This window comes from Poromitra crassiceps (genome assembly GCF_964638095.1).
Source record: "Poromitra crassiceps genome assembly, chromosome: 1".
NCBI lineage: Eukaryota > Metazoa > Chordata > Actinopteri > Beryciformes > Melamphaidae > Poromitra > Poromitra crassiceps.
In genome coordinates, this window is record NC_139623.1 from 89,351,629 (window position 1) to 89,365,518 (window position 13,890).

At 45.3% G+C, this 13,890-nt stretch overlaps 1 protein-coding gene across 1 annotated transcript; it reads left to right on the forward strand.

Annotated features, from left to right (window-relative positions):
- Positions 1-380: 380 nt before the first annotated feature.
- Positions 381-13,393, forward strand: mag (myelin associated glycoprotein; the record flags this gene model as incomplete). The annotated part of the gene is made up of 10 exons (XM_083647126.1): positions 381-426; positions 1,873-2,241; positions 2,829-3,125; positions 4,483-4,740; positions 6,254-6,514; positions 8,268-8,576; positions 11,147-11,246; positions 11,873-11,975; positions 12,283-12,336; positions 13,235-13,393. The coding sequence occupies 10 exons, from the start codon at positions 381-383 to the stop codon at positions 13,391-13,393; spliced, it is 1,956 nt and encodes a 651-aa protein (XP_083503252.1).
- Positions 13,394-13,890: the final 497 nt, after the last annotated feature.

The window sequence follows — 13,890 nt, forward strand, 5'->3', positions numbered from 1 at the left end:
AATTCCTAGGCTCGCCCTGCAGCTCGCCGACCTGGCCCTGCAGCTTGCAGAGCTGGCCCTGCAGCTCGCCGACCTGGTCCTGCAGCTTGCAGAGCTGGCCCTGCAGCTCGCATATGCAGCTCGGTAGCTGCGCACCTTCGCCCGCAGCTCAGCTGCTGCGTGGCCTCGCCTGCCCTATTGGCGCGTGTGCAATGTCCCCCTCTCTCTCTCCCTCAGTCTCTCTCCCTCTCTCTCTCTCCCTCAGTCTCTCTCCCGCTGCCATTTCAGGCACTGGTACCTATGGATTTTTAGATTTGTTTAGATTTTGTTTAGATGATGCATGTCCTATAATGCATGACTATCTGTTGCAGAGGTCTATGGTCCAGCGCTAAGCAGAGACCATGTGGTGTTTGGAGCTGCTCTTGCCACTCTTGCTGATCATCAAAGGTAACAAATTCATCCACCTCTATCTCGTTTGATGACAACAGGGATCATTGACTTTTAGGGAAATTTTAATGATCAACTTTCAAAAAGAAGGAAAGAAACAAGCGCAAATTCATAATAGCTGCGAGCCTGCGACCATATCCACATTTCCAAAATGCAGGATGGCAGGGGCAGCCCCTACTCTGCCTCTGACACCCTGCATTTCGAAATCCCCTGCCCCGCCCCTTTTAGCCAATTGGCATGAACACAACACACACCTTCACAAACTTACCCTCCATGAACACAAACACACCTTCACAAACTTACCCTCCATGAACACAACACACACCTTCACAAACCATGCCAAATTCCAGCCCTCTGCCTCTGCCATCCTGCATTTTGAACCCCCCCCCCCCCCCCCCTTTTTAGACAATTGACATGAACACAAACACACCTTGACACACACACTTGACCTCTATGCCACATTTCAGCCTCCATAGGGCAAATACTGTGGCCGCCAAAGGGTGGGGAACTTTTTGTGGACCAACCAACTGACAGAGTGAATTATAGAGCTGCTGGTCACAGTTAAAAATGCTTGAATTGTCAGTTAACTGCAAAGACCTGGTGGAGAAGCCTGCTGCTCCACGATGCACTGGCACAGCTGACTGTGTTTGACTCAGCCAGAGCCAGGCAGATGCATCACAAGTTACATGGTAGACATACTGTATGCCTCCTCCATGGGACCCAACAACCCCCAATGAGAACCTCTCTTGGAGGCTAGTCACTCAAATTCTTACTTTCCTTTCTCCCTGCCACTGAATCCACTGAGCAGGATTTGATTTCTATAAGAAATTAGGTTTTATGTGCGTCCAAAATGTCAAAATAACATCAGAGACTGGCATTCAGGTCAAACTGAATCCGTGTATCATTCATTCTTTTGATATTTAAATCCAAATTGGATTTTTTCAAAGTTGCTGTCTCAGTACGTTTTGATGTGGTCACATTGAGATAGTGTTTCCTCATTCAGAGAAGTCTAAATTGCAAACAACAACACTAACACATCCATCAGTGAATGTAACCCGTTTGAACAGCTGCCTCAGAGCCTAACAGCTGTATGAGTCATTTATGAGCGGGCAAACAACTCCCCAATAAACGCTTATAAAGACAGGAACATTTGCTGTGGGCCAACATTTGTTGTCCTGGAGCTCTGAGGGAAAAAAATCATTGGGCAAGTGCCTGATTACATGTAGGAAGGAATATCTGTTCATTGTTTTGGCAGCGGTTTATAAGGAGCTGGAAAACAGTTTCCCTTCTTTTATCATGATTTGTTTGCTGTCTTCTCTTGCAGCTGTGGCCTAGTTGAGTCAACTCTTTTGGGTGATCTTGTATCTTTGGAAAGATAATAGCTCTTCAATAATAGTAATTACCCCAGTGTGTCTCCCTGAACGTTTGGCTCTCTTCTGCTCTCAGATGCCAGCTGCCAGTGGAACGTATGGGTACCTCGGGATATTTCGGCCATGACTAACTCCTGCGTGGTCATCCCATGCACCTTCATGTACCCATCTGGTATCAGGCCGTACCGTGGCACTCATGGCATCTGGTACTTCGGCCAGCCCTACCCTCAGCTCTTCCCTCCCGTAGTTTTCAAATCACGCACGGACATCGTACACGAGAGCTACAAAGGCCGCACCAAGCTGCTGGGCGACCTGCACCAGAGGAACTGCACTCTGCTCATCAACAACATCGCCCAGGAGCACTCGGGGAGATACTACTTTCGTGCTGACCTTGGGGGCGCCAACATTTACACATACCCTGACTTCTCTGAACTCAAAGTCCTGGGTAAGTCGGCTGACTGGTGTGGGAAAATTAAGACAAGATGAAATAAAGACAAATCTTTCTAGCGATGGCATTTGCTTGCTAGAATGTAATCAACAATTTAGAAACGTCATTAGGCTACAAAGTGCAAATTTTACATTATTGGTAAATGTATGTATGTATGTATGTAAAGGAATAATTCTGTCATCATCTACTCACCCTCATGCCAGTTGAAACACAGGTGACGTTTGTCAATATAACACAGGGAGGTTGCCAGCACAACTCGAAAGAAAACCAGTCACCAATGATTTCAAGTGTGCTGAAGTCAGTTTTCTCTCGAGTTGCGCTACAATTTAATACTACTACTTTTACTTGAATAGCCTACTTTAAGTAAATTCAAGACCAGATACTTATAAACATTGACTTGAGTAAAGGATTCAAAATGGTACTTCAGCAGAGTATCAGAGGAGTATTTGTAGTTTTAGGAACTTGTGTAGGTGACTTCCACCACCTCTGACAATATTTTAGCCCCATAGCCTATAAACAAACCTGGCACAAGTGTGACTGTGCATTGAGTAAATCCACTAGTCCTCTGTCTGTCTGTTCTCTAGATCAGCCTAACATCGACGTCCCAGAGGAGATAGTAAGTGACGAGAATCTGGAGCTGACGTGCTACGCCCCCGACAACTGTCCGGAGATGACTCCAGAGATCCAGTGGATGTACACCGACTATCTGCCGGACCCAGAGTTCTCCTCTGAGTACCTGGAGGAGAGCAACACAGCTGTTATGTCCAGCACGCTCACCTTCATACCCAGACCCATGCACAACGGGCAGCTGCTGGGCTGCAGGGTCTACTACCCCAACACCACACTGGTCTACGAGAGGCTCATCTCTCTGGACATCAAGTGTAAGTGATTCACACCTCATGTTAAAGGAACACTAAAGGAGTAGTTCACCCCCAAATTAAAATTATGTCATTATCTACTACCCATATTCCAGTTGAAACACAAGTGAATTTTGTTAGTCCATATAACGCAGGGAGGTTGCCACTCTGTATAAGTGAAAATAATTAAGAGTCAGAGTCCCCTTCTTCCAAAATGGGCAATCAATCACCATCAAATTACTCCATACAGTTTGTGCGTCATAATCCAAGTCTTGTGAAGCCAAATGATCACACAATAAGCAAAGAAGACCTATATACACACCTTATTTGGTGCAAATCTTCTACAACCGCTGTTTTTGAAATCATTCATGCGATTCGTGAACATTTCTCCTCAGACAATTTCCTTTCATAAGAAATCAACAGACCCTATCAAACTCGATTGGTGTCCACTAGGAATTGCAACAGCATTGATAAAGCTCATCTGTTCAAGTCAGCTACAGTCGCTCAACCCCTCCAGTCTGCTGGAATAAGTGTGGCCTGTATTTGACACAAACATAATACGGATGATGATGCTCTCTCGTAGAGATCCAACAGAAACATCTAGTGAAGAGGTAATATAAATGACAATGCAAAATATTATAATAATAATAATAGTACAGCTTCTTCTTTTCTTTTTTGCTTGACTCATAGTAGTTGTCCTACATCACTCAGCAGCTGAAAATGTGAGTAGGTGGAGAGAACATGTTACAAAACAGAGTGTGAGCTAGAAAGTGAGTTTTGAAAGCAGGATTTCGACACCTGAAGCATTTTTTGAGTCAATGTTATTCCACAGATATGTAATGGTCCATGGGGCAGTATACATCTATTTTATTTTGCCCTTTTGAAGTACAAACAGAGCAGAGGTGTGAAACAGAAATTAAATCAGGCTCCAACAACAGGAGCAGCAGAAAGACCCTTTGGCTCAAAAGACACATAGAGCGAGACAGAGAACTTCTCTCTATTTCTAATTGACTCTACAGTGATTGTGTCTGATGTCTGTGGCCTGCTCTTAGCCCTCTGTAGCACTGACATCAAGACGAAGGGCATCTCCAAATGGTAGATGATCTTGAAACACTCAACAGACCAATGGTGGGGTTAAGGGTATTTATGTGGAAGGCCGGGGTTTTGGCTAATTAAGTGTAACACAGCATTATGGTGTTCTGAGTTTGTCAAATTAATTTGGTTAAAGTGGGCTATATAAACACATTTAGGAACGGGCAATCCGTGTGTGTGTGTGGGGGGGGGGGGGGGGGGGGTGATGTGTAGTGATGTGTAGGTTATTTGTAAACATCATAATTATTGTCAAATGAGCTTTGTAACTGGTCGTGTTTCTAAAAAACAGATGCCCCTCGCTCGGTGTGGGTGAACGTCTCGTCGGAGGTGATGGAGGGCAGCTCCGTAACGCTGCACTGTGAGGTGGACAGCAACCCTCATCCCAGGATCTCCTGGATGTTCGGGGAGCAGGAGCTCCTGTGGGACACAGCCTCCAACTCCTCGCTCTCCCTGGACGACGTGACGCCCGCTCAGGAGGGAATCTACACCTGCGTCGGGGACAACGGCTACGGCCTGATGAACACTTCCATGTACCTGTCCGTCAAGTGTGAGTCTCGAAAACAGCAACGTTACATTTATATTTAGGCATTAAGATGGCACTCTTACGCTTCTTGAGAGATTTACAATGAGTGCACAGGTGAATACATTTGACTTCCCACATCAGCAATGATACAAGTAAACAATTGCAAGGGGTGCAAGGGTCAAATCCTAAATTTTCTTGTATTCTACATATGTTAATTCCTTACATGTAACAACAAATGTTTATGTATTGTATAATATTCAAGCGTGCCATTATTCCTATTCAATCTAGTAATAATGTAATAGTATAGAAGGTGATTCTTAATTTGAGTATAGAAGGTGATTCCCAATCGTGTGTGTTTTTGTCTCTCTGTTGTTTGTTGAGGACCGCAATGGAAACAAGCCAGTGCTTTTTATAGTCAGGCTTTATTGTGTTTTTATCCTCGGTGATTGTCTGTCCCCTGTATCTTTGTTGACATGTCACCAAAATCAATCAATCAATCAATCAATCAATCAATCAACACTTTATGAAGAAATAGTAAGCTTTTCCCAACCATCCTGTCAAACTTTAATTTCTCATTTTCTCTTTGCTTCCTCCACCTCAACTCTCTCCCTATTTTAGATTTAGATTAGGATTATTTGCACATAGACACACAAGACATTTACACATGATATTGATTAAAGAACAGCACAAAAGTTATGGGAGTACAGGTGAAGTTGAAACTTAAAGAAAAAGGTTGTCAAAAGTATTGATAGTATCTATAAGTATCGATAGTAAAAAAAATTAAACATACAATACTAATTTGAAAGAGGTATCGATAGTATTAATAAGTATCAACATATATATTTTTTCTTAATGGATACAATACTCTGCAAATACTGCATTAATTGCAACAGTATCGATACCAGCAGTGCTTAATGAAAAATCAAACATACTGATTTTTCCATCCCTATTGGTGGGTATCTGTTGCTTCAACAAGCTAAATGTGTTATGATATGCTGATGACTAGAGCAGGGGTAATCTGCTGTGTGTGCAAAGATTTTAATGAGTTTTATCGGGTCTAGATTATGGAGAAGTTTGCGTCTGTCCGTCCATTTGTGTTTGTTTATTTTTATGACTTTTGATGTGTTGTCATCCCAATGGCACATGGCAATGGCAGATTTAACCCTAAGTGGTCATGTTTTCATTAGTTAAAGTGATGTGGAACTTTCGCAGTACCTTGAATTGTGTTCCTGGATATGATATCCCCAAAAATCGGCGATTCTCTCTTATCTGTTGCTCTGGGGCTCCAAGACAATAACAGATGAGAGAATCACAGATTTTGGGGTTATATTATGTCCACAGCCTGAGGTACTACCAAAGTTCAACATCACATCAAAGGGGCCTTAAGGAATTCGTAACCTTTATCAACCTCTACTGGCGATCAGTAGGAATTGCAGCAACGAACAGAATGTATCTCATCCCACACAAATCCCTGGCACCTGGCTTTTCCAAAATCAGCATAAGAATTAAAAACAAAACTCTGGTTTCTGGTTTGCAGATCCTCCCCGTGAGCCGACAGTGAACGGTTCTATGACGGTTCTGGAGGGATCGTCGCTCTCCCTGCACTGCAGCACCCAGGGGAGCCCGGCGCCCACCCTGACCTGGCTGAAGGACGGGGAGCTGGTGGGCACCATCACGGCCGAGGAGCTGTCTGTGCTGCAGCTGGCAGACATCACACCCCAGGCAGACGGCCAGTACCGCTGCCTGGCCGAGAACGAGCACGGCCGAGCGAGCAGCTCCTTCAACATCACTGTGGAGTGTGAGTGTCTGATGCAGTTCACACAACACTGAGGGTTATATAACCGGACTCTGCAGGTGTATTGTGAAATGAGAAGTTGATGACTGTAATTGATGTCAGCTGACATCAGGTTGGGTGTTTCCTCTTCTCTATATTGTGATGGGTTTGCCTGTAATGCCGTGTCACTATGGAAGTAACCTCGCGTCACCAGGCTCTTCTCGGGGAGAAAGAGCCTGGTCTCCGTTTACAAGGGATTTTGTCACTCGGCCTGTTTCCGGCCTAGACCCCGCCCTAGACAGGAAACAAGCAGCGGAAACAGAATAAGAAAATCAAACAACAAAACAAAAAGATGGACGCACCGAACAACGTTTTTGAACGGGTTCTTGTAGAAACATTGCAGATTCACAATATCACATATTTTAAGCCAATACGAGGGATCAGCCGAGCAGCATTTTGGTAAACAAACCGCGTCACTGGGTGGCAACGGCAATGGAACCTATGGAGCCCAAGTGGCGCGAGGCATGGGTGTCTGACTCTAGCCAGCTAACTCTGTTTACATTTTAACAAAGACGATTTTTTTGGCTCACTTGTTACCTGTTTCCTTGGTTTACCAAGGCCAAAAGCAGTGTAAAGCGTGCCCAGACTTCTAAGGAAGATATAATCCAAATATTTAACACAACTCACTCAACTGCTAGAGCTGAAACGATTAGTCAATCAATTATGATGATCGTAGATGAAAATTATTCAGTTATGATGATGATAGTCAATAATTTTAGTCATTTATTGAGTACAAATATCAAATATTTGCTGGCTCTAGCTTCACAAAGATTTGCTGCTTTTCTCTGTTTCACATACAGTATATTATACTTTGAGGTTTTGGGCTGCTGGTCAGAAAAAAATATACATTTTAAGCATTACTTTGGGCTTTGGTAAATAGTTAAATTGTATAGGCTAAATGATTAATCAATCAAAAACATACTGTAATAGGTTCTGCCCTTCACTGACGGGATTCTGGGCCAAAATATTTGACTGGTACTCTAAGGCCTACAAAATAACCCTTCAGCCGGAGGCAGAACTCGGCATCTTCGGCTGCTCGGAGACCTCTTTGGGCTTCCCCACAGCTGTGCAACAGTCTCTGACATTGGGGACAACTGTTGCCAAAAAACTGATTCTGAAAGAATGGAAGTCCCCTTCCTCACCTTCTTTCCAACTGTGGTTGACGGACATGATCTCTGTTATAAGGATGGAGACGCTCAGATCCCTGAGAATCAACTCACATAAAAAGTTTCTAACTAATTGGGACTCGTTTCTAGTCTAGGCTACTCGATGAGGTTCCTATTAAACGCCTCGCGTGGGACCCCACGCACAGCATCTCTTACATAAGCACCCTATAATGGATGGTAGCACCACAACAATTGTTCAATATCATGTTTTTCTTTGTTTTCCTTTCCCGTGTCTGAGCTTGTCTGTTTGTTTTGTTCGTATGTTGATAAGATTGAAAAGAAAATATAGAAAACAACATACTGTAATAAATAGATGAATTGATCACGAAAATAATTGTTAGTGCAGCTCTAATCATTTCCACTGAGCAAATAAGTGTCATTTTAATGATTGAAAAACAATATAATATAGATACTATCGATACCATGAACTGTTTTGAAAAACCTATTTCATATGATCCTATGCTACCGTTTATATTGTTGTAATACAATATAACAAACCATCTGGCCTAAATACTTCTAAATACTCTTCTCTGCGCCGCCTCTCTCCCCAGACGCCCCAGTCTTCCTGGAGGAGTCAAAGTGCACGGTGGTGCGGGAAGGAGTCCAGTGTGTCTGCATGGCCACAGGAAACCCTGAGCCCACCATAGAGTTCTACCTGCCTGACCTCAACATCACCATCAACGAGACAGACGGCCGCTACAACTACTACACGCACACGGACGGCCACACGTCCACGGGCATGATCAAGCTGCGGGAGAAGGGCGAGCGGGCCGGCAACGGAGGACCGGCCGTCAACGTGCACTGCAGCGTCAGCAACATGTACGGCACTGAGAGCGTCCTTCTGGAGCTGCAGCAAGAGAGTGAGTAGAAGAAACCAATGCTCAGCTAAACCTTTGGGTATCACTCTTGAGTTTTGAGACACTTTTGAGTTTGAGGAAATCGCATTAGAAACTGAAATTCTCCTTATTTTCTCCTCCTCTTCCTCCTCCTCTTTGTCTTCTTATGTATCAATTGTCTATATCTATCAAATTGAGTATGTGGGCGATGTTTGTTTCAAGTTCTGTGTTCAGCCACAGCTATGCCGTTTTACGTGCAATCGGGCTGAAACCTCCAGCGTGTGTAAAGGGCACCCGTGCGCATGACCTGACGGAGCCGGGATGTTTTAATTAGGCTAATTAGCTAATGAAGTGATGTCATCAGTGATGATGTCATCAGTGATGATGCCATCAGTGATGATGTCAAAAGTGATGTAATAAGGGCGCGCGCACACACACACACACACACACACACACACACACACACACACACACACACACACAAGGAGGCATTGTGACAAGACTGATCAGTGATGTCACACACACACACACAAGGAGGCATTGTGACAAGACTGATCAGTGATGTCATAGGGGGCACACACACATACACACACACACACACACAAGGAGGCATTGTGACATCACTGATGCAATAACATTTAGTGAGCAACACACAAACACACACGCCAATAGGGCAGGCGAGGCTGAGCTATGGGCGAGGCTGCGCCCTTCATTTTGCAGTATGCATCCATCCTTCTTCAACCACGTGGAGGTAGCAGATCCAGCAGGGGACCTTAAACTTCCCTTTCCATGGCCACATTAACCAGCTCAGCCTGGGAGATACCAAGGCGGTCCCAGGCCAGCATGGAGATGTAATCCCTCCACCTAGCCCTCTGCCCCGTGCTAGTCTCTCCCCAGACTCAAATATTACGTTGAATCGCTGTGCTCCGCATACTACATAAGTGAGTCTGTGCCACTTCACAGCCACTGATGGTTTTGAAGGCGGGTTTAAATTGAATGAGTGACAGGTCGTAGCACCGATGAGGGAGCGGTTGGAAAAATGGGCTGCGCCTCGCGTGTTGTCTGATCGCAAAGTCGTTACTGATTGGAGAGGACTGAAGCCATCACTGGCATATGACTGGCCAAGTGAACGGTTCCCTCCCATAACCAGCCCTCTGAGGGAAAGTGTCCCAGACCCAGAGAGAGCTCTGCAGCATGCAGTAACGTAGTGTATCAGCGTAAGAACTCTCATGGGTCTGGCGTTGAGACTAGCCCCGTGCCCTCCTGCCAGCTGGACGTGCCTGGCAAACTTCCCGGAGGCGACCAGGAGGCATCCTTACTAGATGCCCGAACCCCCTCAACTGGCTCCTTTCTATGCAAAGGAGCAGCAAATCTACTCTGAGTCCCCCATGGGTGACCGAGCTTCTTGAGTCCCTGTCTCGTCATAGATGCTGGGGTAGCTGGCTGGGCGCGTGGTCAGGGTGGCGTAAATCCCCCCGTTCTCCCGATTCAGCATAGTTAGCATTTAGCTGCTAGCCCAGCACAGGCAGACACGATTGGAGATTTAGTAAGTAAGATTCAATAAATGCACATCTGAACAGACGTCTATGTAACTGCTCTAGAATCATCCCCAATCCTGTACTGTAGAGCCGCAGCACCATCCTTTGGTGAGTCAGCCCAGATATATGGGGGGGTTTACCCCACCCGCGCCCCAGCCGTAGTAACATTTTGTGGGCGTTCCCACACAGACCGACTGTATCTATCTTTAAGGGAGATGCCAGCCACCCTCCTGAGGAAACTCATTTCGGCCGTATCCACGATCTCGTCCTTTCGGTCATGACCCATAGTTCATAGGAGGAAGATTGACCAGTAGATCGAGAGCTTTGCCTTCTGGTTCAGCTCTCTTTTCAGCAGTAAAGTGAACGCAAGACCGCTCCCACTGCCCTGATTCTCCGGCCAATCTCACACACTGTGGTCCCCTCACTCAAGAGCCCAAGATACTTGAACTCCCTCACTTGGGGTAAGGACTCACTCCCAACTGGAAGTGGGCAATCCACCGGTTTCCTGCTGAGAACCATGGCCTCCGATTAAGAGGTGCTGATCCTCATCCCAGCCGCTTCACACTCAGCTGCAAACCGATCCAGTGAGTGTTGAAGGTCACAGATTGATGATGCCATCAGGACCACATCATCTGCAAAGAGCAGTGATGCAATCTTAAACCCACCAAACTGAAACCCCTCCCCTCCCCTCGGAGTAGGAAATAATAATTCTTCTTTTGTCCCACTGCTCATCTCCCTCTTCTTCCTCCTATTTGTTGTTTGCATTTTGGCTAGATGCATAATCTAACATATCCATAATTAAGTCAGAAAAGTGCCCAATTCAATTTTAATTGTGTTTCAGTTTTTGGGGGAAATACATGATGGAGGTTTGAGATGGTAGTTTGAATTTGGGGGGGGGGACTTTTCTCATTCTCACCACTACATCACATTCTTTTTTCCTGTGTGTTGTTTGCTAGTTGGCTAGAATGATGCATGTCAGTGTTTGCCATAATACATGTATGATGCAGCCTAGCCATAATCAAGTCATATGCCTTCATCTTCCATTATGATTTTCAGAAAAGTACATGATGGCCGTTATAGTTGGCACCATTGGAGGAGTGGCGGTCATAGCCTTCATCATTGCAGCGGTGAGATACGTGGGCCACAACAACAAGAAGTGAGTACACAAACTAATGGAGAGGAGCAGCGCCAGGCAGAATTAGTCAATCTTTCCTCACAAAGCTTTTTTTTTAATCCAAGGAAACACTTAAGCCTAGTCATCCATTCTAAAGCACATTATGGATCTGGTACATGAGTGAATGTGGGCTTGATGGACGTGAGAATCAGAGCCGTGTCTCCAGAGCAACGCCACTTTATTTGCCATCACAAGTCCCCCTGTTGAAATCCTTGGAGATCCACATCGGCTGCCTTGTGCAGTGGGTTAGCAAGCTGGACTAACCTTATAGTTTGCAGGCACAATTCCCTGCTCTGACACTGCTTTGTATCCTTGACCTGCTATGCTAAATACAACCCAGGTAGCCCTCTTAACCAAGGTGCTTTATTTTAGCTCCAAGACATATTTGGACCCAAAAGAAAGCAAGCTTCCTAGGGCAAATCACCCCTGAAGCGGGTGTGAGCTCAGCAACTAAACCCATGAAATAACCACACGTCAATCACAGCCACGTTTGGCCTCCAGCATAACCTTGTTAGAGCTCGTTTTAAAATGGATGCCCAGGCTTGGAGTGTCGCCCTGCGTTAGTGGCACTATTAGACCGAGTCTGATCATGTGACTCCGTCCCCCAGAGAGAATGGCAACCCTGGGCAGGACCTGGTCTCTAAACTGGAGAACCCAGCTTTGTACTACAGCGCAGTCAAGAAGGACAAACATAATCTGAGGAAGAAAGTGGTGAGACATGTTGACGTCAATGATTTATGGTTATGATGGAGGATCGGTTTGGATGACCATTCTCAGATTGTCGCAAACGGTTTGGGGCAAGCTTGTGTTTGTGTCATGAAAACAAGTCGTAAAAATGATGAGACCCCATTTGACCTCTGAGAATGAGGACATTTAAGCTTTGTGTTCCTACAAGGAATCTCTCCCACTACCAATCAAGTAGCCTCAACCATGACCTTTCCAAAGACTGTTTTCTCTTGCTTTCATCGCTTCTCTGCGTTGTTTCTGTCTGTTTTTCTCTTCCTTAACTCTTGCACAGCTTAAGACAGAGCTGTTGGGCTCAAAGTTTAACTCCATTCTAGAGGAGACTACGGTAAGGTTCCTAAACAAATCCCTGTTAAAAACACACAAGCCGCAGTGATAGACGCCATCTCCTTACACATCAGCTGCTTTGTTCTGTATACTGCCTTTGGTTTCCAAAACTGCTGTTGCATGGCTGCATCAGTGCTAACAGAAACTGCTGGACTAACAAGAAACATCTCGGTCTCCTCGTCAGCACCTACTGTGTTGACCAATAACGACTAATATGATCTTTTCTATTCGTGGGTGGCGGCAGCTCACGGAATGTTTTTGTTGTGGCGGCCATATTGAGGCCCGAACGCAGCACACAACTTTTTTGTACCTGTTTAAGTCTATGGAGGGGGAGGACTGTTCAACCCATGCCTTCTTTGTAACTATAATTTTTCTTTGCACTACAAACTCAATTCAAACTTTAAAACGGGTCACCACTTTTAGTGCTCTATCACTTTAATTCAGCTTTTGATATCTTTTGTACTTTTTGAGAAATTGCAGTTTAAGTTTAGTTCTCAACCTAGCCTAGAGTGCGTGATGTCTTAATTCACTCTAGCTGACTTTACAGACTGTACTTTTCGCTAAATTCACACGTTTTAAAACTGATAGTTCACACAACTTTAACATGACTACATACATTTTGTTATACATCAAACCCTTCAGCTACTTCTGCTCCCACAATGTCAAATATACAGTAAGAAATGCGATGTATGTTTTTTTTTTTTAGATATTAACGTTGTTTGACACTAGTGTCTTAATCTATTTCTAATTGTGCAGCAAATAGAGGGCATCAAATTGGGCCTCAAGATGGCGGCCACAGCAAAAAAGCATTCTGTGACTGCAACCCATGAATATGGTGCATGGTGTTATCTGTGGTCTGAGGTGTCTCTGATCGAGCCCTTGTGTCTTTCTGTCTGCAGGGAGAAGAGGGGGATTATCAACATGTGGGCTCTCTGGCAGACCTGGAGAGGCAAGAGCTGAATTATGCTGCTCTGGAGTTTATCGGGGCCAGGTCCAGGGAGGGCGCCTCAGGGAGGGAGGATGATGGCAGCGACTATTCCGAAATCAAAGCCAAATGAATCGCGATCCTTCCCTGATCCCTCGGCTATGCGAGACGCAGTGGCAGCCACGTTCCCCTTTCTGCATCCCCACGTACTGGATCTCATCCTGCACATGACCACTCCGCGTTTCTCATTCCTTCAGATTCGTCCCGTATGATCTCCTCAGTGCTACTACTCCCTCCTCATGCCCCCCCTCCCCTCCATGGGATGCTCAGTCACACGTCACCATCTGGGACAACTGGTACTTTCTGGGTTGGAGCATATGACCGCTGGACAATGTCAAGAACAAAAGCTCTTTGTATTTTCGGTATCGACCAGCTCATGAGCTCTAAAAGTCTCGAACATGTGCAGTGCTAGCTTTAGTTTTTCTTTTCTTTCTGCATGTCATGTCCCATTTTGATTGCTGGTGTTGCCATCAAAACAGGGGCTCCCCCTGTCATCATCCTCACTTTTCACTCCACGTCTCTGGCTTGTAACTGTCACTGTGTCTGCTGCCAGTCGATGCATCAGGGAAA